The 24,860-nt window shown below is 42.2% G+C and overlaps 1 protein-coding gene and 1 long non-coding RNA gene across 4 annotated transcripts in view; one reads left to right on the top strand and one right to left on the bottom strand.

Annotated features, from left to right (window-relative positions):
* The window catches only part of LOC106045017 (sodium-dependent neutral amino acid transporter B(0)AT3-like), a 29,209-nt gene extending 4,418 nt beyond the window's left edge, over positions 1 to 24,791 (bottom strand). The window contains exons 1-9 of one of the 3 annotated variants that reach the window (XR_010829560.1): positions 22,819 to 24,791; positions 14,579 to 14,719; positions 12,539 to 12,676; positions 8,606 to 8,787; positions 8,074 to 8,184; positions 3,837 to 3,949; positions 3,273 to 3,401; positions 2,487 to 2,643; positions 347 to 551 (exon numbers count right to left, since the gene is read on the bottom strand). Coding sequence is in view for 2 of the 3 variants with exons in the window: in XM_048046052.2 (XP_047902009.2) it covers positions 347 to 551; positions 2,487 to 2,643; positions 3,273 to 3,401; positions 3,837 to 3,949; positions 8,074 to 8,184; positions 8,606 to 8,787; positions 12,539 to 12,676; positions 14,579 to 14,719; positions 22,819 to 23,125 (1,483 nt within the window). In the remaining variant the exon portion in view is untranslated. The remainder of the gene's footprint in view (positions 1 to 346; positions 552 to 2,486; positions 2,644 to 3,272; positions 3,402 to 3,836; positions 3,950 to 8,073; positions 8,185 to 8,605; positions 8,788 to 12,538; positions 12,677 to 14,578; positions 14,720 to 22,818) is intronic. The other 2 variants (XM_048046052.2, XM_066992659.1) reach the window with 2 other exon arrangements.
* On the top strand, positions 14,698 to 19,544 carry LOC136790145 (uncharacterized). Its single transcript, XR_010829561.1, has 3 exons — positions 14,698 to 15,234; positions 15,795 to 16,010; positions 19,279 to 19,544. It is a non-coding gene; the product is annotated as an uncharacterized lncRNA (long non-coding RNA).
* Positions 24,792 to 24,860: the final 69 nt, after the last annotated feature.

Genomic DNA, 24,860 nt, shown 5'->3' with positions numbered 1-24,860 from the left:
TCAGTGGAGACAGGGCTCTTCCTGATGTTTGCAACAGCTCTGAGCGAACTGGACTCCAGACCTGGCAATTTAACGAGTGCGCTCAGACTGAAACAGCTCTTGCAAACTAAGGACAACGATGACAAGGGCAATACCCTACTGGCAGCTGGTGACTTCTGCCATAACTGCTACCTCATCTGTGTGCTTATCTTCTGCAAATACAATCCACTACCTTTCCCAGCGCTGTACAATAGCTAAGTTAATATTGCAAATTCTTAATCCCTTTATGATATTTATTAAACAGTTGGTCAGTTGTGCCTCTGTGCAGAAGCCGCCTCCTTTGAACAAAGCGAAGCAAATACCTTACCAGATAAAAGCTCTTTAGGTATTGATTTAGATATAATCTGAAGCTCTAGAAGAGGTGTGAAGACTCCCTCGATGTTTCCAAACATGGAAGAAAGGCCCAAGCTGAACAACATTATGAAAAACAGGATGGCCCAGGCCTGTGAGCCTGGCATTAGGATGATGGCTTGAGTGAACACAATGAAAGCCAGGCCAGATCCTGATACACTCTGCAGAATTCACAAATAAATTAAAAAAGAATAAACACATTATACATGCCTAAATGTAGCTTGAGGCATAGAGTTATAATGCACTCTTTGTATCTTCCCTTCTGAACCTCAAGACCAGAATTTCAGTTAGCATGATTTCCCAGGATACATGGACTAATTCAAGTACCACTCTTTTACTTACAGCAGGAATAACTGGGAGTGCTACTGCTTTTAGGGTTTGTGCTAGATGAGATAATCAGGGTGATTGTTTCTAGGCAGTAAACCCCATTAAGCTGTACAGCTAATAAATGTGTTTCTAAAGGTGGCCTCCTAAGGCCAGAAATAAATAAATAAATTGAAAAAAAAATATTTATACCAGACTACATACAAATACCATATTTGACGATCAAAAAGTTGTGTAAAATCAGTGGGAATGGCGAAGCTTTTTTAACTTTGTCACCTCTTATATCGTATCCTTCCCTGGAATCAAGCATGCTGGTCGGGCTGGGGGGAGCTATGTGTATGACAGGCAACACTTGAGGATAGCGTTTGTGGGGGTGGAAATGAAGAGCTCCATTTTAATTTTAAATAGTCTATCAGAGATGAATAGACAATCATAGAGCAGAACTTTAGAGGTGGGTTCAAAGAAGAGAAACATCTGTGAGTATTCACTGAAATAGCAATTGTTTTGTTAAGGCCATCTTAAATATTTTTTTAAAAAACCTATGGTGGAATAGCTGCTGGAAATAAAAAAGATGCAAATAAATCTTATTGCTGCTCTAGGAGTGAAAAAGTTGAAAAAATTTTGAATACAAAACAATCCAGCATTGCCATGACAAAAAAAAAAAAAGGCAAATTTCTTTGAATTCAGGGCAAAGATGTTTAAATCTAAGCAGTAAAAAATGCTAATGTTACTCTATTTTGGAAGTAAAATATCTCTAAGTCTAAAGGGTGATAGTCTTTATGATAAAGACTAAATCATAAAGGGTGTAATCAGAGGAAGACAGACAAAACTGTAACTGGGTCAGATCAGGGCTGGAGTGCCTTCTTTGGACTTCTCCATAAGTAAAATATACTATTTCACCATAATTGTGTTTAACACACAATGTTGTGATGTTGTGCATTAACATACTCTAACACATGTGCATGCTTTTGTCCTAATAATTTTTTCCCTTCAAGCTCCTGTCTTACTCTGTCCTCCAAACAGCCCTAATCTTTGGTAAGGATTTGTAACGAGAATGCAAATGTGTGAATAGTAAATGACAGCTACAGCACTGGATGGGATTACTGGAACAAAGGGAATAAGATTGGAGAAGAAAACAGAAGAAACAGCTGTGTTAGTGACAGAGAGAGAGCTTTAGGATGGTTGAGAAGGGAAAGGAGAGGATCATGATGTATTTTTGTTGTTGTGTATTTAAAACAAAACTGAATAAAAATATTTTCAGATCCTGTGTAGAGAGTGGAAAACTAAAGGGGAGAACACAGGAGGGAATAGGAATTTGGAAAAGAAGACGGATAAGATACCTTCCTGGTGGTCATATATGTGATCAAAGGCAAACAGTATTTTAACAGTTTTTATACCTTAATTGCCAAATATGGATTTAGCAAACTTCCATTCAGCATCCTTTTTGTATAATCGTTCAGCTAGATATTTTCTCTGTTCTGCTTATTCCCCTGACCCAAAGTAGAACTGAATTCGGTGTCCACTGAGTATGCTTCAGGTAGGAGGACCTTTGAAGACTAGTTCTGTGATAATAATATATTATTTTGAATGCTATGCCAGATAGCTTTGGATTCACGTTGTCCTACAGCAGTGTTGAAATTTGACATTTCTATTTTTTTCATGATTATATGGCATATGTTCATTACAAGTAAAGTACAAGTACTAGTAAGAAAAAGAAAGACACCAATCCTAATTTTTTTTAGGGGTTATTTTGTTGGAAGCAATTATAGTACCTGATCAAGAAATTCTTGAAGGTCACAGCTTTTCAGTTTTAGTCCAGCAATTTTTTCTGGATATGATGAATTCAGGAACGTAATCCAGTCTGTATAGTTCTGTCGCATGATGCTTTGTTCTGGAAGATCAAATTCATTGATGATACTGATAATATTCCTGCCAGAGAAGCCAACGCATGGAAATGCTATGACATGCATTCAGATGTTAATAGAAAGTTGTGTTTACTTTCGGTGCTTTTATTTACAACAAAAGAAAAATATTAAATATGGATCTGTATGTAAATATAGAGATCCATATTGAAAATAGTAGTAATCATAATAGTAATAAATTAGGAGAAAATATTCATTAATTCTTTCCTGCAGATACAAACTCTGAGTACCTCATGCGGATGCAGTATCTAAAATGTATTTTTATTTTTATTTTATGATATGTGAAAACCATTTCCACCACTTGTGTTTAATAACTTACTGAATCCTGTGGAATAGAAAAAGGTGGTTTTTAACTACTCCTAATGCTAGTCTGAGATGATCCTTAATTAGTGTTGTTTTATACACTAATTCCAATGTATTCTACTTTTTTTTTTTTTTTTACTTCTTACAAATGCTACCCCTGATCATTCTTGCCACAGTGCCTTGACTCTTTATATTTTTCCATGTCTCCATACAGATGCTTTTCCTTTTCAGTGAGAAAAAAAAAAAAGCTCTCTAAATGCATGTTTTCAAGTAATGCATTATCTGTTTAGGTGTTGAAACCACAGCATAGCACTGGAAATGGAAGTTTCTCACCTGTCCAAGCAGTCCCAATAGCCTGTGGTTGCTTTAAACCCCAAAACAGAAAAGACTGGGATGGAAGCATAGAGGGATGTCAAGCTGTTCACAATTGCTACTGTCACAGCATCCTTTTCACAGTCATTTCTAGAAACAGAATTCAAACAAACAACGTGGCTTAAATAGGCAAAATTTACCCTTCCTCCCCCATGATATAGAAAATAGTTCTGTATTTTTAGCCTACAGTACAAATTGTTAATCTATACAGAAGGTATTTGCTGAGCATAAGAAAAAAAATCTGTTGTAGCTGGTGAAATAGATCTCTAAAACTTATTATTCTCTCACATTTCTGCAAATGTTGTTTTTGAAAATGGCTCTTTTTAGATTTTTTCCTTTTTTTTTTTTTTTTTTTTTTTTTACCCAGGGAGGAAAAAAAAAAAAAATCTAATTTGGCCTTTTGGGAAGGCGGCAGATACTAAGATCCCTTAGAAATATACCAAAGAAAAATTTTCAAAAATTTTAGAAAAATGCACGAAATGCAGCAAGAATTTATCAACTTGTAAAGGTTACGGTTCTACTTACTTTGGGGGATTGTAGCTTGAGAACGCAATAAGCCCTCCAAAAGCCAAAGAGAGAGAGAAGAAGATCTGGGTGGCTGCATCAAGCCATACACGGGGATTTTTCAGAACGTTCAGCTGAAATAAATGGAATAAATGCATGCATTTAGTTTGAATTATTTTTTTTTTCTCACTGCACTCATAACTGGTCTCCTGTTTCACTTGTGTGAAATTGTCAGTTGTGTTGCAATCTAACAACGCTGCAAATGGGAAGTAGTACAAAATATGTCAGTAGAGCAGGTGTTTTTGAAGACATAATTTGGTCTATTTAAAGGAATGTACTAATTATAGAAACTTTCATTTTAAAATTACCATTAAAATAACTGTATGTCTCTTCTGTCTGATAATATAAATGTGTTTCTATATGACAGGCAGTAGGCACACAATAGGAACAGTACATTACATTTTTCCTCAGTGTATTTCTTTTTGTTAAAACACATACTGGGTATCTTATAGTTTAAGAATATTATCTTCCTAAAACTGTACAAACTAATACTTAATCTTCATTGCTTTGCAGCAAATTGATTCCACAGTGAACATCTTAAATCCAAGGTACTGTGAAAACAGCATTAAAAAGCAACAGGACAACATAGGAAAAAGGAGAAATTGATATAGGGAAATTTGAATTTTGATTTACGAAGAGGAGATGTGATAGAGGAAGCTAACTGAGAAAATCCATGATTGTTGAGTTACAGAGAATAGTATTCCATTTTAAATAAATATTGTAAGAAATTTCAATATTAACATCAGTCTAAAAAAAAAAGATGAGGTTAGTAATGCAGAAAATGTTGAATGTTTTGAATAAACTCTTCCTGCAGTTGGCTAAGTAGCACCAAGTTCATACTTTATAAGGTCAATTACTTTCCAATCCCTTATCAAGAAGTGGGAAGAGAAAACAGAATTAGCTAAGAATGAATGTTTTAAAAATCAGTTGCCCCAGAAGTAATACTCGGGCTGTCAAGCGTTTCACTTTGCTTTATGTCACTCTGAGCACTGATCAGTCAAATTGTCACCCTAGATATCCAGACTGAACTACATGCGTTCTGTGTTGTGTCTGCATGTCTGGGCTGTTGATCCTGCAGATGACCACTATCACATGTAAAGATAAGAGTGTGCCCCAAAAAAAGTTAGTAACGTTTTGGGTTTCTCTAAAGCTGGTCTGAGCTTAAAGAATGAGAACAATGCATTCACCTCAATTTGGATAGATGCAGCGAATGCCGGTGCTGCAGATACTTTCTCCAGAAGCGTGCAGGAGAACTGGTATTAAGTTTTGTACAGCATTGTATAACAAGCAGGGATGTGTGACCATTACCAGCTGAAATGCTTTAGCTTGGGTAAACAGACTATTTTGAACATATATTTTGGAAGATTTTAACCAAACCCTCCAGTGCTCGCTGGTAGGACCTCATGCAGAAGCAGATTGCTATTGCCGTGCAGAAACAAAATATTTGTGTTGCTACCTGGCCTGGACAGTTTGATTATGGTCAGTGGTCAGTGTGGAGAGATGCAGCTGTTACAAATCTGGCTTCCCGATTAGGGACTTTGGGTATTGAGTTTGGAGGTAGTTTAGTTTTGTGCTAGATGCAATGCGTTAACTAACACTGTAAAGTATGTAAAGTACTAATGAGCCCCAGAGTTTAAAGAAACTGTGGACAGGCAAGTGCCAAATAATGTGTCCAGCTCATTGTACTAATGTACACGTGCCTGAACATTGCTGGCCATTATCATTAGGCCTACCTTTGCTTTGGGGGGGCGTGTTGAGACCTCCTAGAAAAGCCCCTTGTAAATACAGCATGTGCAGTAAGTTGAGAAGTACCATTCTACTTAAGCACATCATAGCAAAGCTGTTACCTGAACTTAAGCAACTAATTATGGACATAAAAGTTACTTTATATTTTCAGTAATATGTCACATAGGTTTTGTAAGCATGTTGTCAGAAGACAAAGTGTGCTGAAGCTAGAAACATGAGGATAAAGACACAAAATCGGAATGTTAACAAGTGAACACTGAGTAACGAGGAAAGGAAGCACTGACTGCCAAGGAACCTTCAAATATTCATAAACCCTGAAAATCTTTCAGATGTGAAAGAAGCTGGAAAGGAGGCGTTTGTGCTCCTGAGCTGACACGGATAACCACGGAAGCTGAATCCTGTAAAGACTTGATGGGATCCTTCTTCTGTGAGGTTCGGTTTTTTTCCCCTCCCTCCAAGAACCTTTCCAAAAGTCTCTGTTCCAGATGCTGTGTTGTTGCTTTCCCTTCGAGGGCTTGTGAGCGTAACTTCAGTATCTTTTTTGTTTCGTTGTCTGCTTCACTTGCCAAGCAGCCAAGGATTTAGAGGGTGTAAGTAAACCATCAGACTTCTTCATGCCTGAAAGTCAATGGCAAGAAATACTCATTATTTGTTCTAGAAATTAGGGAGTGAAAGTGTTAGGTAGCAAAAAGCCAACTATGTATTTCTGCATGAAAATAAAACCACAGCCTGCTGTGTTGATCCGTATGCATGTAGTTATTATTTATGAGATCTGCTAATGGAAACTAAAAACACAAACTTAGAAAGTGAATGAACTCATACAATATTTGAAAAAAATAATAATTAATTTAGCTGTTTCTCAATTCAAAACTGGCTAAGATGTGACTTTTAGTGCTAGATATTGCGTTCTTTCACAGATTTTCTAAAACAACAGTGATGTGTAACAGTTACCAGAGAATGGATGTGGTGGCTATTACAGAGCAGGTATAATTTCTGCTGCGCTGCAAAATTGGGAAAAAAAAAACTGCTTTTGATAAGTGGAGGAAGTAAAATTAATAGAGAAAAAAAAAAAAAGGATGATTGAGGCAGAAGGTTTTTTATCCTTTAGAGATTACAGTCTTCTAGAGAGGACTTTACTCTGCTAAAGCATTACAAGCTTCCTGCAAAAGGGCAGGAACAGAAGAGCAGTTCCCCCCTGTACAACCCACTTTGGGACATCCCCCGTGGAGCAGTGCAACAAGGAATTTACCTGTTATTATCTTTACTGATGCCAGTGGTGGGAGTAGTTAATAAGCTAACATTAAATAAACAACAGAAAAGGCAATACTGGTACTACAGCTGTGAGCAAGGAGAAGAAAAAAATGTAGTAGTTGTATTCTTACTGTCTTTTTGCAATCCTTGAAGTGTCAAAATCTTCCATAACAGTTGTGTTAGTTTAACAAAGCAACCCCTGTCTTACATTATAGCCTTCTATGCAATAACCACACACGGTAGCTATCACTTACCAGGCTGTTGCATCAGTTTTCCCATGTTTGTAGACAAGAATGTAGTTCCATCTCCAAAAGCATCTTCAGATGGCTCTTCAAGGATGTTCCTGGGAACTGCTTCCTTACACAGGCTAGTCGATAACTGCAGGTTGATTGCAGTCAGATTTTGATTCTGACTTCAGTCTACAAAGCCATCTGACTCTTCTTTGATGATCTGTTCCTCCTCAGCACTGTGAATACCTTCAGGCTTTGTCATTCTTGCATTGAATGCAGACAAATCTAGTTTTTGCATTACATTCACCGGGTAATGATCCTAAGTCCCGAAGACGTCTGAGACCTTCTAGAGAAACTTGACAGCTGGGCTGAGACCAAATGCCAAAAATGCCGAGCCCTACTCTGGCTGTGGTGTCCAGATCTGCTTTCTTCATTAAGACAGTGCATTGAAGCAAAGAGGCTTTCAGCTGGAGGTGTGTGTACATGAAGTGTGCGAACACAGAACTGTGGTGGTGTTAGTTTGTATTGTTAGATTACTCAGCTGTGAGAAAGCATTTGTTGCCCTGTCTGAGCCCTGCAAAAATGCAAGTGCGTGTCCTTATCTCCTGCAAAGACCCAGGCTGTCCCTCCTGGGCTCTGACAGTATTCAGATGGATGCCCATGTCACTGGGCTTGCAGGGGGAGGGATAAAAGAGGTGTCATGTCTGAGCTTTCTCTTGCTGTTGACCCTTTTCAGGCCGGCAAGTAGTGGATCTCTGGGCTTCTTGGCTTATGTTGTGCTTAAAGCCTGTGTTCCTGTTGCAGGCTATGCTGATCTGTGTTTTGCAATCTCTAGAGAGGATTAATACCTGTAGGTGGTTAATGCTGTGTGCTGTCTCTTGCTTCTCCAAGCATTTCTGGAACTCTTGGTATTTTGTGTGTTGAGGAAAAAAAGGAATAGTAATGTTTCTGACTATGGTGGCAATACTTACATCAGGGGTGAAGAGGTAAGCTAGCCCTTCAGTGGCTCCTGGTAGAGTGAGTCCATGAATAAGGAATATAGTTAGGACAAGGTAAGGAAATATTGCTGTTACATAAATAGCCTAGTCAGAAAGCGAGAAATAAGAGAAAGTTACTGACAATGACATTAATAGATCTATTTAAGTTTTTGCAACACACCATCCTAACAATATTGGGTGCTACACATAAACACTGAAATTTTGAAAATAGTTATTAATTACTTTTAGTTCTTTTAGTTAATAACTTAATGATAATGTATTAAACAATACTTGAATTAAAAATACATTTGCTCTTCATACTGTGAGGGGAGACTGGTAGGGTAGAAACATTTGCAAAGGAAAAGATGAGCACAAATCTGTGCTGCTGTTGTGGTCCTGCTGGACCATCAGCACACTGAAATGGGGCTGAAGTGGCACACGGTGGTGAAATTCAGTAGCTGGAGAACAACATCCAGAGTGCAGAATAACGCCCTGCATTGCTTGCTTCTCTCTGTCCCTTCCCTACCTTTCCTGTGGTTTCAATTCCTCGGATGGTGCAGAGGTACACAATTGCCCAGCAAGCTGCTAAGCACAAAACAAGCCACCACTGTAACGTGCCGCTCTCAGCGATGTCGGGTGTTATGTTCAGAGTTTTCCTGTACCAAAAATAATTGACTGCGGTACTTTCGTAACATTCTTCATTGAGCCCTGGAAAAAAATGTGGCATGCATAAGAATAGAAGTTGAAATGTGGTAATATTTTGCCTGCTCACTGTCTAATAAGAGGCAATGGTTTACAGCAGCAGAGAGTGGCAGGGCTGTCTCTTTGAGCCCTCCAGATGCTGCAGCTCCTGTTTTTGCACCTAGCCAGTCGCATGTCTGGAGAGCTCAAAGCATCCTTGTGCATCTCCAGAAGCAGGGATTACACAGCACAGAGCCAGTACTGGTACTAAGCCCATAACCAAGAGCTCCAGTGCGCAGCAGGACTACGGGAGCTGCTTCTCCTCTCTGCCTGGTGAGGCTTGAAGTGCAGTTCTTCCTCTGCTGAGGACAGCATGCTCATTTTCTTGCAGTGTCTCCTCCTCAAGCTGCTGTTTTGCATGCAAGTTTAGCATAGCATTGTGGTTTTTTTTCCCCTCCTTTGCCAATTGCAAGTCCTGTTAGCTTAGGCTATTTGCTCCTGCCGGGGTTATCTGGTGCACTGAGCAGAGCTCACGCACAGCGCTTTGCTGCTCTCCAGCCATGCTGCAGGGAGGACGGCTCATTCTGTGTGCAATGAAGGTAAGTCAGTCGTCATGTCATGACTAGGAAGGGACAGAATGTGTGTGCGGGCAGGAGAGCAATTAAAAAAATAGACAACTGCACCCAGTGCCCTGAGCTGGTGGAAGGGGATGGGGAGCAGGATGTGGCCTTCGCTATCCATGAGGAAATGGTTGGCGACCTGCTACGGAGCTTGGATGTGCGCAAGTCGATGGGGCCGGATGGGATCCACCCGAGGGTACTGCGAGAACTGGCGGAGGAGCTGGCCGAGCCGCTTTCCATCATTTATCGGCAGTCCTGGCTATCGGGGGAGGTCCCAGTTGACTGGCGGCTAGCCAATGTGACGCCCATCTATAAGAAGGGCCGGAGGGCAGACCCGGGGAACTATAGGCCTGTCAGTTTGACCTCAGTGCCGGGGAAGCTCATGGAGCAGATTATCTTGAGGGTCATCACGCGGCACTTGCAGGGCAAGCAGGCGATCAGGCCCAGTCAGCATGGGTTTATGAAAGGCAGGTCCTGCTTGACGAACCTGATCTCCTTCTATGACCAAGTGACGCGCTTGGTGGATGAGGGAAAGGCTGTGGACGTGGTCTACCTTGACCTAAGTAAGGCTTTTGACACCGTTCCCCACAACATTCTCCTCAAGAAACTGGCTGCTCGTGGCTTGGACTGGCGTACGCTTCGCTGGGTTAGAAACTGGCTGGATGGCCGGGCCCAGAGAGTTGTGGTGAATGGAGTCAAATCTGGTTGGAGGCCGGTCACTAGTGGAGTCCCCCAGGGCTCGGTACTGGGGCCGGTCCTCTTTAATATCTTTATCGATGATCTGGATGAGGGCGTCCAGTGCACCCTCAGTAAGTTTGCAGATGACACCAAGCTAAGTACGTGTGTCGATCTGCTCGAGGGCAGGAAGGCTCTGCAGGAGGATCTGGATAGGCTGGAGCGATGGGCTGAGGTCAACTGCATGAAGTTCAACAAGGCCAAGTGCCGGGTCCTGCACCTGGGCTGCAACAACCCCAAGCAGAGCTACAGGCTGGGAGGTGAGTGGTTGGAAAGCTGCCTGGCCGAGAAGGACCTGGGAGTATTGGTGGATAGTCGGCTGAATATGAGCCAGCAGTGTGCTCAGGTGGCCAAGAAGGCCAACGGCATCCTGGCCTGTATAAGAAGCAGTGTGGCCAGCAGGTCGAGGGAAGTGATTGTGCCCCTGTACTCGGCTCTGGTGAGGCCGCACCTCGAGTACTGTGTTCAGTTTTGGGCCCCTCGCTACAGGAAGGACATGGAGGTGCTCGAGCGAGTCCAGAGAAGGGCGACCAAGCTGGTGAGGGGTCTGGAGAACAAGTCTTACGAGGAGCGGCTGAGGGAGCTGGGCTTGTTCAGCCTGGAGAAGAGGAGGCTCAGGGGCGACCTCATCGCTCTCTACAGTTACCTGAAAGGAGGCTGTAGAGAGGTGGGGGTTGGTCTATTCTCCCACGTGCCTAGTGACAGGACGAGGGGGAATGGGCTAAAGTTGCGACAGGGGAGTTTTAGGTTGGATGTTAGGAAGTACTTCTTTACCAAAAGGGTTATTAAGCATTGGAACAGGCTGCCCAGGGAGGTGGTGGAGTCACCATCCCTGGAGGTCTTTAAAAGACGTTTAGATGTAGAGCTTAGGGATATGGTTTAGTGGAGTACTTAGTGTTAGGTCGGAGGTTGGACTCGATGATCTTGAGGTCTCTTCCAACCTAGAGAAATCTGTGAATCTGTGAATTTTGGCTATAGCAGGCTATAGCCTGCTGCTGCATTTGCTGGTAGCAAGTTTAGACGGTTGAACAAGGTAAGTGGCTGCAGGAAACCTCCCTTATTCTCTTGTTTAAATTCCAGAGCTAGGCATGATAAAGTATTTTAAGATAATCCTAAAGCTACAAGGAACAATTCCCCCATCTGATTTGAATTTTTTCATGTCGTCTGAGATGCCAGCATTTTTAATCAAGCTCTCAAACAGCTCCATTTCTCCCTTTCCTTGTGACCTTTCACTCCCTTCTGAAACAACCACCTTCCCCAGTGAAAATCTGAATGTACACAAATGCACAAGGTGGCAATCATAAAGTTGCAGTCAAGCAGAGCTGCTCAATTCCTTTCACTGTGGTTGCAGCAGAGAAACATTCCATACTGTTCATACCTGGCCATCTCGGCCATCTCAACAGTGATTATAGGATTATTTGTTTCACTTTCTGCTCTGCTAAATGGCCTTTAAACAATGTAAGTAGGTATAAGAAACTAGGTGTCTGCCCCCTCAAGACTTTGTTGTGCTTTAGTCAGGAAAAACTAGTTTTTTATCCTCCTTGTATGACTCACTCATGTCTTTACTTTTTTCTCCCACGATTTATGTAGGAGATGTTAATTCGAGTGTCTTCAGCTAGAGGAAAGAGGCAAACCAGCTTCTCACTGGGAGAGGTTTGTGGAGTGGTGCCCGAGCAGAAGGAGGGAGCCCCCTGCAGCCCCCATCACCTAACTGTGAGGTGCAGAGCCACCAGTGCTTTTGGAGGAGAAAAAGAAACCCTGGAAGCAGACATGGTAAAATTCTTAGTTATGAGGTAAAATAAATAAATAAATAATAATAATGATATTTAAATGTAATATTGATAAAGAAATAAGTCACTCAAAAAAAAAAAAAAAGCTGAAAAGTAATTTTAAAGAATAATGAACTGTCTTTATCCTGTTCAGGTACACTTTCTTAGGTCTTACTAATGTTCTTTGTAATGGGTAATGTGTATCTAGTCTGAGCATCCAAACTGTCTTTAAATGTTTTCCCTGCCACCTCAAAAGTTTGTATTTATTTGCTCCTTTTTTTTCTTAACAATTATTTAGTTTCCTGTTTTGAAATCGAAAGGGTGGTGGACTTTCTGGCTTGTTATGTCATAACCAATGCATCACCACCTAATGGAAAGTTAAGTCTCACCTAAAGCAATTACTGAAAGATGTAGTCATAAATTTGATTCATAATTATGTCTGCAGTCTCATGTCTTGATATGTAGTTTATGGTGATGGTCACAAGGACTGTTTCTTCCTGGTTGGAAAGCACAGGACGCTCTTTCAATCTGGTCCCTGTATCATAGTGCAAGCTCAAAAAACACACAAAGCTTCCCTTTTCCCCCTGTTAGTCCCCAGGCTCTGACATTTGTGATCCTCCTGGTGCTGGCAGGGGTGCCTGAAGCAGCAATTACCTGTTCTGTTTTCATTTAGAGGACAGACACTCCAAGGCAGGGGGTCCTGGAAGGAGTTTACGAAATACCACATCACCCAGGTTAAAACAGTGTTGTAGTACAAGCTCACCAGAACCGACACCATCCACGAACCAACCCCTGCAGAAGACACAAGACCTCAGCTTAGAAAAACTTTGGAAGAAGTTACCAGACACAGCACTTGCTCTTAGAAACTCACATCTCCTAATTTCTCAATATTTATTTATATTTTTTAACCCCAGAGATTTTCACAGAGAAGAGCCGTTTGCGTCCTCACTAGCCAAACTCCGGTGCACAGTCCCCCTGCTTCACCAGCCCTGCTCCAAGAAGGCCGGTGCTCCCCTGCTTTGTCCTTGTCCTGCCTTGTGCTCAGCCTTTTACCCTTCTTGAGGACTTTGTGCCAGCAAGCAGCCATCTAGGCAAGCAGGTGAGAAATGCCAAGAGCAGGGCTGTGGGAGCACCAAGAGCAGAGACCTTCTAGGCCCCACAAATGCGTGCCTTTCTCGTTCATCTCCTTGAGCTGCCTCAGGGACAACTGCTGAGGTTGTTGAGGTCTGCTGGGGTCACTTCCAGCTATTGGGGGGGGGGGGGGATGAGTTTTCTCTGCCTCCATTAAGGTTTTCTAATATGAAAAATATGAGAATCAAGTGCCTTCTTTAAGAAGAGGGGCCTGTTGGGATCAGACATTTGGGGTGCCTGAGCTATGGAGCCCTCTGGGTGGACACCCCTCCCGACTCCTTGGTGCCAGCCCACTTCTGAAAGCAGCTTCAGATTTGGGGAAACATAGGAAAATTCATCTTGGAAAGGATCCCACAAGGTCTCTGGTTTGATTTCTTGCTGTGAAGTCAAAGCTGCTCAGGGTTTTAATCCAGTCAAGCCTCAACAACACTTCGCTCTAAAGGTGGTGGGCACTGGGCTGCTGGCTCCCGATTACCAGAAACCAAACAACTAGCACAGGAATAGGAGCACGTAGGTGAGGCTTAAACAGACAATGCTGCTAGTCTCTATCATGAAAGCAAGATGAACCAGAAATTAGTTTCCTGTGGTGGTCCCTTTTGCTCAAATGCTGGGTTTAAAGTTGCCCCAGTTCCTACAAAAGATATCAGTATTTTCTAGAAGATGGCAGAACTTTAATAGCAGACCAAAACAGACTGAAGTTTCATAGCATGAGGGCACTCTTTTGTCCCATATTATATGCATATACGCCCTAACCTGGTAGCTTCTCTCCTACAATAAGGAAGAATATCAGCGCTACAGATTATACTTGCTTGCATTTTTGCAGAGGGAGGATGGACATGCCTAGCTGTAGGAGATGGGTCTAGCTGGAGGCACGACCCTGCTGCTTGGTGTTTCTTCCTGGTTGCCCTCTTACCTTTAGATAACTCCTCTTACCCACCCCTTCTCCTCCCACACACACCCACGGGCATAGCTGTCACTACTGATCCCGTTTTCAGGCATTTGCTTTGGGCTTAGGAGATGTCAGACTCCTTTTCCTGATTTCTTGTCTGTCTGTGTGTCCGTCCCCCCTCCAGTCCAACCCTTCCTGGAAGGACAAGACGGACTTCTGGAGGGGCTCTGAGGCAGGAGCAAGAAGCACCTTGCACAGGCAGCTGCCATGAAAGCTCCCAGATCTGGTATGAATGGGCCAGCGTTGGCTGGCAGAGCTCGTGATGGGTCAGCCCCACCAGCCCATACTGATCCTTGCACAGGCAGCTTTAGCATCTCACTCGACACCTCAGACACCACGGGGACACAACGGGCTCCTCAGCATTGTGGGAGCATGCCTAGTTCACTTAATTTGCTGATTCATTTAATGAGCCAGTGAGTTTTTCCTTATTACTTATGTCTCAGAGAAGGCTCTGATTGCTGTGCTTTCCACTGCAAAGGTTATAAGGTTTGCATTTATGGCTCATGTGTGCCTGGAATAACACCTGATGTGACTGATTTTCTAATGGGCAACAGAGACAGGTCTGTAGGAAATCAGTGCTGTGGTTCCTTCAGCCCGGACCCTGAGAGACCTACCAACTCCTCCAAGATAAGGTGAGATGGCTCTCCAGGCACTGATGCTGCCTTTCCTCAGGCACTGTCCTAGGGCGAGTTCGAGATGCAACAGTGGGATTCCTTCAAAGATAAGCGCAATGAAGTATGGGATCAGGAATGCCCCTGAAAAGATAATTAAGAGCAATTGAACCACACTGTTATCTGCATCTCACTCAAATCGCTGTTATCTCCTCTACTTCATGATGGTAACAAAGTCTTTTTAAGAAGTATTGAGAGAAGCAGCATTGCTGGGGAAGCCTGTTGGGTAACTTGTTTGTAGGCTGTTTTGTTGGGAGAGATGGAGGAGGGAGGGCTGGGACCCTTAGTCCTAAAAATGCTTCCCCTCAGGCACTCTGACATCCCATTAACACAGAAGCTCTACAGAGCCTCGCCCTTTCCTCCATTTCCCTTTCTTTTGTTGCAGGGATAGCAGCAGATGTACAAGATGGGCAGTATGCAAACGGAAACTTTAAAAATTGAAAATGTTTTATGGCTGGCCCTTGCACAACATTAACACTTACTACAGTTCAAGATATGCAGGTGTCACACTGTTCCTTTATCTTCCTACAAGATCTTTCCTCCCCAACGTAGCTTTACACAGACACTGATTTTCATGAGACCAAGTGAAATTTCATCAGGTATGTTTAAACCTTCTGCCCACTTCAGTCAAAATGGTCTAACAGATGGAAGTTCATTGGCATGGCCAGCTACAACTGTGCCCACAAAATGTCTTTTCTTTGGGGAAACAAAGACAGAAATGCTGCCTCCGCCCCTTCCAACTCCCCTACCAGCTCAAGCCAACCCTGTGCCACTTCATCACTTTGTCAGCAGTTCTGTGCCTTGTTATGCCATCACCACAACCGTGGTGCTGAGAGCAGAGCAATTCACCTCTCCACTCAGTCTTTGGCCAGGAGAAGGAAGTCAGGCAGCTAGCAAGGATTTCTGCTCTTCCAGGAACTGCCTCTGTTTTGCAATCCCTGGCTGTTTAGAAAGGCTGGGCTTATAAATTGAATCACTTAGGGCTAGGAATTGCAATAACTTTGCTACCTATTGCTAGGTAATTGCAGTAACTATATGCAACTCCCAGGCAAGGTTTGGTGTTGTTTTTTTAATAGTTTAGTTCTTTATCAAGAAATGCGTGGGGTGGGGGGATAAATAATGCTTCTCTAAATGAGAGACTGCTCTTAATTTGCCATAGGTGGAAATAGGAAATAGAAGTCTCTATGATCTGATTTCCTTACACGTTTTTAACACCTAAGAAGCAGATTTGAAAAAGAAGCATTGGAGTTGATTTCCAGTACATAAGATTCCCACTTTGGATGCTTGGAAGCCCTGCTCAGTAGTCCCACTGCTCGGAGGAAGCTGCTCCTAAGAGCAATTACAAAGCCCCCTAAGAGGAGATTCACAGAGGGAGGTAAGGACCACAACAGTTAGTTCATGTAAGTGTTTTACCACCTAAGGCAATCCAGGAGATGCTGAGCCCTTCCTAGCAGGCCATTCCACAAGGGACCTATCTCCCGTTTCATATCTACCCGGAAATAACTGTAACAATGAGTGCAAACTGCCCTGTGTTATCTCTCTCTCCTTCTCTGTTTGCCAACTGACAGCAGAGCACATTTAAATATTCTGCTGATATAAGCCTGTTTACTTTGTGCTGGTTTGTATGCATCTCCAGTTATATTTACAGCATAATGTCATATTTTGCTCCAATGAAAAATAAAATCTCAATGTAAAAAGTATGCTATCTGCAAATATCACAAGATGGCAGAAGACAGGGCTAGCAAGAAATAGAGCTAATCTTTCTCAAACCAAAGTCAAATAAATGGTTAATAGTGTAGAGGCTCAGTTCAGGTTCAGTTCTTTATTCATTTGCTTGCAGTATTTTTAGGCAAAAAGGGAATAGGCAGGAAAAAATAGACAAGCTGCTCAAGCACTTGAATCTTGCACTTCTCCAGAGTAAAATTCCCTACTGACATAAAGCAAAAGGGTATGGGAAAGGTAGTTGATAAGTAATGGTGAGTAGGAACCCACCAGCACTGTATAATCAGGGGGTCTATTTAATTGATAGGGGAGAGTATGCCAAAAGACAGAATTTAAATACATTTTCAAAAGATGCCCTGGGAAATCTAACTGTAGGAAAGGCAAGGAGAAATCCAAGAAGCAGAATGAAGAATTGTGCTGGTGTCACAAAACAGAGCTCATCATTCAAACACAGGCACAGCAAAAACATACCAGCATATGTTTCATGTGTAACACAGGTACAGCAGAAATTCAGTAGACTTGACATATTGGTAAGTTGGTTCCATTTACAGTAAAGTCCAAAGCGACTAGGAGCACAAATGTGTGTCATGCTCAGTATCATTGCTGAGAAGAGCCCTTAGAGCGGGGACAGCTCTACAGGCATTGCAGGAGAAAAGAAAAATTCCAGTGCACTACAGACACACTTAGTGTTTCTAGAGCCTGACCTCAGCAATGGCCTGGGGACCCACCAACCTTTTAATTTCCCATTAAATCACTGAAGTACTTCCCTTAAAAAGTATTTTCAAAGTACTCCATATCAATTTAGAGGCAAATCGGATCAGAAAAGCTGTGACTTAACCATAATCAGCCCTCTGCCTGGAAAATGATAATTGATGGGGATGATCTTTGTATATCACCTACACACAACAATCTGGGAGAGAAGAGCATGAACTACTAGAGAGCCTGTTGAGAGTTGGGGATGACCTTGTGGCTGCACCAGTGAGCAGAATGGCAAAGGGGCTGGTGATGGAGAGCCGCCTAAAACTGAATCACGGCAGCCAGCAAAGCAGAATGACACCACCAAACTGGTTTTGTCACACCTTAGAAAGAGAAAGCAATGGACCTGACTAGTGGAGACGTTAAAGCAGTTTAAAGTACAGGCCGGGTGATCTGCTGATCCAGATGTACCAGCTGCAGAAATTGTTGAGCCTCAGTGAGAAATGGGGAAGAAAACCCGATAGCTTTGCTTGATGTTGGAATATCAAAGATGACTTCCTAAATGGTGGAGAAAAAACTTAGAGGAACTGACCCACATGATCAATATTGAAATTCTTGACAGTGCCTGCAGATCAGCTAGCAAAAGTAACGCAAGTAACTTAAAACAACGATCTATAGACACAACAGCATTTGAAAGGTTAGGACACAAATAACAATTTTCCTTCAGATCAGAGATTTAAGAATGGAAAAAAAAATAGTTGTAATGACTGAAGTAATCTGAAAAGTGGCAGAATAGGATGGTACAATGCAACAAGTAGTCAGAGATCCACATCACTGGTATTCTTGGTACGTAGGAGAAACGGTGATGGATGCATTTTTCCAAAAGGCTGAGAACTGAATGGCAAGATACCTGTGGTAATTTATGTTTTACCTACAAGTGGCAGGAGATGGTAACTGATTACTCAGACTCAGAGAAAAAGCTATTAGCTATTGAAAGGGGATTATCAAAATTGTCCTTTTTCCCCCACAAGAGTTCAGGTATAGTAGCAAACTGAAAATTCATCAAGCCTGAAATTGAAAAATAACACCCTCAGGTGTTTGCAGCACGGATGCTGGGTCCTAAGCACCAACTACTTCGCTCTGCATATCTGTTCTTCTTGGCCCATACTGCTTGCTCGTGAGACCCCTTAGCTTCTCAGGATTTCATGATTCCTCATGGTGATAATTCTTTCCATTTAATGAGCCCAGGAACAAGCCTCATTTTCTGGACTGTTACTGCATCCTGCTCAACTCCTCAGTGAAAAGCTAGGGCATGCGGTTCCGTTACTTCATAATTTTGCTTGTAATAATTTCATTAATTGTTCTGTCAAAACCTGAACATTTCTGCTCTTTGCAACACACCTTTTTTTTCTTATTTATTTTATAATATCTTCTAGGCCTATATGTTATTTCTCTCAGATTTTATTTTCCTTCTGAGAATGCAGTGAGCCAAGCAACTGCATTTTATAGCAAGCTGTCATTCAAATTTTAGCTAGAGGTCAGGTAGGCCATGGGTTATGAATATCTGCAAACCATTGCCTCAGAAGTAAATGGAAGGTCTGCTTTAGGACTTATGTGTATTTATTTTCCTAGAAAGAAAGTGTATTTTGCATTAAAGATATTCTCCAGTTGTTGTGTAGGCCCAGGCACTCTGCACATAATTTTTATTACCCATGGGTTAGATAGGCATGTATATACCAGCTGTAATCAGAAGGACAACACTGCGGTAAGTTACAGATAGAATAACCAGTTGTTGTTGTTATTGTTTTTTTTAAAGTATACTCAGTTGACTATACGAGTATATATATATATATATATATGTACATATATGGCTATATGACTTGTTTGAATCTCATCTTTAGGTGACAAAATATATACCAGGCCATTTAGAAATACCCTTTCAATCCCAGCTGCCTGGAAACCTCTGTGTTTGTCTCCACTTACTGCGGCAAACAACCTTCATATCCATTAGTCATGAAAAGTAAATAGCTAACTTAACTCGGGCAATAAACCCAAATAATCAGTAACGAAAGCAGGTGATAAATGTCAGCAGAACTGATATTATATTAGATCCAAGTTACTGAGTAACGCTAATGTGCGATGAATAAGGTTCAGAGGTCCGATGAGAACAGCTGACATGAGACAAATATACAAGCATTTATTTTTAACTCTGTTTTTTTTTAAAGACGTAGAAATGAAGAAAAGTGCATTGCCTAACTCTTAAATGCTTGGATATCACCTGGACCAGTTGTGAAACCGTGGTCTGCACCCCAGAAGCCGTTCAGCCTTTGACTGTGCCTTCTGTGCCGTTTCCATACTGGGTTTCGCTGTGCTCATGGCCGTGGCTGCAGGCGCCGAGCCACCACACCTCCTGGGGCCCATGGTCAGCCACGACGCTGCTGGTCTGTCCTGTGCTCACGTCTCCAGAGGTGCACAAGCAGGATTTATACGCCAGTACCCCTGAAAATCAACTGGGCTTTTGCATCTCAGTTGTTTGTTTTCAACAGTGCAGCCACGTTACACACATGCATAAACCCAACAGGTCTGTCTTCCTGGTGGTCTTCGTGACTCAAATTCTTCCAACACCTGCTGTCTGTGAGAAATTATTTGCAAACCCCAGAGAATTTTGTCAGCACTTTGTTACAGAGTCCTTCATGCTGTTGAGCTCTCTGAGCCCTTTGTTAAAATCCAGTGACCAAATGTTGGCCGTACAGCCATATGTGGAGCTTTGTTCACCACTGTGTTGTGCCGCTGTTTGTAGTGATGCAGAGAAGCTGTACGGTGTCACCAAGACTGCTAGCTGTCTTCTACCAGTTTTTCACTGCTAAAATGATTGCTCAAACTGCAAAATAATGACCCACCTTTGTCCCTGTAGCATTTCCCCATTTTTATTTTCTTTAAAGTTGTTCTGGGATCTTTTTCACCCCTAGCAGCTCCTAGTGAGATCTATCAGTGGAAAAAGCGGGGTATATCAGGGCCTAGAAGCTTGATACAGAAGCAAATAGACTTTCTTAGCATGGTGTCATCCACAAGAAAGGTCGGAGTGGGTGTCCTTGTCCTCACACTCACGGTTTGCTTGGGGTGGGAGCGGTCTGTAGGCAGGGAGCTGGGGACCCCTGAGATCAAACCTCAGCAGGAGGACAGCGTTGGGTGATCTTCTGGAGTGAGCATGGGGTTTGAAGATGCTGGAAACCAGCTGGCCACAACTAGCTCCCCACCTCCAGCTCTAGGAAGCAGCCCTTGGTGCTTCATGAGAAGGCGTAAGAACGTTTTTTTACAGGCAGGAGACTGATACTTCACCTTAATCCGTATCAGAGGTTTTCACAAAACCCTGAAGCACAATTTCAAGCAGCCTCATGAAGCCCATGACCCCAGAAGCATGGTGAGATGTGCGGAGGAGCTGTTTCTCTCTGTCATCCCACATGTTGGTTTCAAACTTTCCACTGAGCGATTCAGGTTAATTGCTCATTACATTATAAAAATATTACGCTATGTTAATTTTACCATGCTATTTGTTAATACTGAATGGTTTTTGTTTCTTAACAAGGAGTAGATAGAAAGATAAATAGAAATAACAAAATAGTTTCTGTTCTATTTCTCTGTGTCTTTCTTTTCTTCACATAACTTTTGTGTCCCTTCTTATCCTTCTCATTCATTTCAGTCTCTTTCCTTGTGAAATATTTGTCCCTAAATGCTGGATGTGGACATTTGAGGGTGTCGGTTGTCTCCATCTTATGTGTTCTCTAACTCTATTTCAGTTTTTAACTTTGTATAAAGGGACCCAGATTTCTTTCTTGGCTCCATGCAGTTAAGAAGGACATAAAGAAAGCATATCTTCTGGATCATTCAAAAATATTTTAGCACAGCATTTAGCACAGAACCAAGCTGCTTTCCTTTTGCTTGTCATTAACACAGGTAATTTAGTCTTGCTATCCATTTCCTAGAGCTTAGTGAGCTGTAGGGCTGTACTTTGTTCCACTCTCAGTAACTGTTTAATGCAGAATCAAAAAATACTGAGGCACATCAGGAAAAAAAATGGAATTCAGCTCTTCAAAATGAAATCCTGTGTAAGTGCTGGCTGTTCCCGAGAGCTGTCTGTTGCTTTGTCTTTGCTTTTCAGGCTATCCAGGGATCCGAAGATGCATCTCTGGACGTGGTGGTCTCAGGCATCTGAGGCCATCTGAGATGCTGCAGGGCATTTGCCTGACCTTAGCTCCTGCTCCAGAAGAACACCCTCCCCTCAGGCCCCATGCCACTTCTGCTGCCGGGATGGCCCTCTAAAGGCATTTATCCCATCTCACCAATGTGTGCATTGTTAACTGAAGTGACAGGCTATTTCCAGCCATTCCAACTGGCACACAGAGAAACAGTGTGCTTGCAGCTATGGCTTTCTAGCCACCTGGTTGTGGAAGTCATCTGCGAGCATTTCACTGGTTTTCACATTTTGAAAATAAATAACATAAAGAGTTAAGTCTCCTGTGAGGCACCTAACCTACTGCTTCTTCTCTCTTCTTATTTGAATTAGTGCCATAGTACCTCATTTATAGACTATGATAAATGTATTCATTCATTTCCAGTTTCTTGAAATAAATGGATTAGACTCTTAAGTCACTCCTCACACCATAAATTTTCCTGACCTTGAATAGTTCTTGGGGCTCTTCTGCAATTATTATTTATTTTTTTTTCAACTTGATTTGGAAAAGTGGTCACAGAAGTTGTCTTAGTACCTGTAGCAATATCTCCACCTAATTTCTAGTGCTCCATTTATGTGTGCCAGCATTCTTTTGGTTGATACAGCTTGCTCAATTTCATTTGTTCAGCTACTCACCGGAGTCCCTAAGTGGCCACTTCTTTCTAAAACGCTTCCTGCTACTAAAGACGGCATCCGCCCATGGTTCCTTGGTTGGTTCAAACACGTGTAATTCTCCAAGGAATGCAGATACCTTGGTAGAACGTACTTGGATTTATTTTTTTTCCTACCATTTGCAAGTTTCTCTCAGTTTGAATTTTATACTTCTCCAGTTAATTGAAAGACAACAAATAAAACTGGGCTGAAACAATTTGCTACAGCACTCTGCTTGAGACGGCTTACCATGGCAGATCTCAAAAGCTGCTGTAAGTGGTGAGCTGTCAATTACTCATTTCTGATCCATCTGTATTTACTAAATTGGCTGTTTCTAAAGCAATTCTTCACAGGAATGGTGCCCAGAGAAAGTCTTGGGTGGGTGTCAGCATCACCTCACATTCTCGTGCTTGTGTTAAATCAGCTGAGCATTTCAGATGGCTTCAGAGCCATTGAAAAGTGTGATTTAGATTTGCTCAGTTTTGGATTATGAGTTACCTCCTAAAGGCGTCAGAGAAGGGAGGAGAAACTGGTTCGCTGGGGCCTTCCCAGGACTTCTTGCTTTTCCTAAAGATAATAAGTCGCAAGTTCAGCTTCCTCCTCCTGTCAGCACTGTAGCAGCAATGTAAGAACTGTAGCATCAGTTAGCATCAGTTTGGTTTTATTTCCTAAAGAAACACATCCTTTAAAAATTAAGTATATGTCTATAGAGAAAGCCAAGCTAAAGAGTAAGCCAATGGTGCAAAAGGTTAGATAGCTTAAATAAATAAATAAATAAATAGATGAGTGATGCAAATATATAACTTGAATGCCCATCATACGTTAGTACAGTTATGTTGGGATGATAGTTTAATATTTTGGCAAGGTCCCATTTCAGTCTTACCGCCTCCATGTATCTGACACAAGTATGGAAACCGCCACACGTTCCCCAAGCCAACAGCAAACCCGATGCAGCTCAAAATGTACTGGAACTTGTTGTCCCACTTCGGCCTGCCATCTTCTTTAGGGGCTTCAGGTGGCACGTCAACGGGTAAATCTTTCGACATTTGTGTGAAATATCCTTGGCTCTCTAGCCCCTTTCCCTGTACGTGGAAAGATGCTTCAACACCCGCAGGTGTCTCTCCTGCAGGTTTTATGGGGGGGTGCCCGAAGGATTCTGGAAAAGGAGGTGGAGCAAAGGAGCGTGCCATTGCGAGTGCTGCAGTTTAAAGACCAAACCAGGAATTATTATTGTATAGACAGAGTGACCTCTCATGATGTTTTGCAGTTCCTTCTATAGTCAGAGAACTTGGGAATATGTTGTTAATGGGTAACTCAGGATCAAACCGATTTTTATTTTCTGTTCTCCTTCTGTTCTCAGATGCTTACAGAGAAGTGTGATACTGAATATAATTAAAAAGGAACATTTACAGCAATCACGTTTATTAAAATTGTAAAACACTTAGAAAGATCTGTGAATAAAGAAAGTGTTGCCGTTTCCTCTGTTGCTTTGCTAACACAGTTAAGTGAATGAAGACATTTTTTGGTAAGTGCAAATTAAATTAGTATTAGTTGGATTTACCTGTTATTGCACTAAAACCTCCTCCATCCCATGCATTGCTCTGAGATGGTCATTGTTATATCAAAACCTCAGCCACGGTCTGATAAAGGTGTGTTTTCATGGCTGTACTTGCAGTTGCTTTTGTCCATCCCAAGGTGCACATGGACCAGATGCAGTCTCACAGCTTCTGCTGCATCAAGCACTGCAGAGCACCTGCACCACAACAATTGCTGTCTTTCAGCATGCTTCTCCCTCTCTGAATATCCTCACACATACCTATGACTAGTTTAAAATATTTGAAAGGTCCATCACAGTGGCAAGGAGGGTTTGAGGAATGTTTTTATTGCAATAATCTTTAATATTTTGTAAGGCACTTTTTCAGTATTTTTTTTCTCAATTTATGAGCTGTTCTGGTTTGAAATGTCAGGTGTTAAAGCAGCTAGCTGGCTATCTATTTGTTAGTTTTTAAAATAAATAAACACTCTTATCTTTTGATATGAAATTTCAAACTGCTCTTGGTCATGTTCCAAGACAGGACTCTGCTCTGGACAAGACCACATATGTTCGGGTATCAGAATCCGGTCCATTTTCACCACAACTTCTTGAGGTTAATCACTTCCCACCTGTCAATGAATCCCAAGTGACTATTTTTATTGTTCATTAAATAGTTACCGAGGAATGTAACAGCTGAGTGCTTGCCTTCAAATGAAAGCCTGTGAGAACAACTTTTTTTGTTTTCTTTCCAAAATACCAGGGTTTTGCTGTTTTGCACTTCAGACCACTTCAGTACATGCCACAGAAATCAGCCAGGGCTGTTTTCCCACACCACCATCCCGTACACTGCTGCTGTGCTCCAGGCCAGGAGAGAGCTGTGCTGGTTCTGCACGCTCACCTCCATCCCTGCCACCTGCAGCCAACTGCTTCAGGCTCAGCTTGGTCCATTCTCAGTGGCTGAGATTCTTCTCAGTAGGAAATACACCTCTCTATTTGGTGTAGATACAATCTAAAGGTATACTCTAGAGTAGATATAGAACCAGAGAACAATAGAATCATCTAGGCTGGAAAAGACCTTCAAGATCTCCAAGTCTCACCACTAAACCATGTCCCTTAGTGCCATGTCCTCATGTCTCTTAAACACCTCCAGGGATGGAGACTCTACCACTTCCCTGGGCAGCCTGTTCCAGTGCTTGACCACTCTCTCTGTGGTGCTCCTTTCTCTCTCCAAAGACCACGTAAGGAATGGGACTGCTGACTTACCTCCCCTGCGCCACACGGAAATGTGAAGCACAAAACAATGTCAAGGTAGGTATGTGAGTGCCTGTGTGCTTGGACATCATAGGCAATTAATAATATATATATATATATATAAATAAAACACAAATCAA

Source organism: Anser cygnoides, chromosome 2 (genome assembly GCF_040182565.1).
Source record: "Anser cygnoides isolate HZ-2024a breed goose chromosome 2, Taihu_goose_T2T_genome, whole genome shotgun sequence".
Taxonomy (NCBI): Eukaryota; Metazoa; Chordata; class Aves; order Anseriformes; family Anatidae; genus Anser; species Anser cygnoides.
The sequence above is the reverse complement of the archived record's forward strand: the minus strand, read 5'-3'. Positions and strand labels throughout refer to the sequence as shown.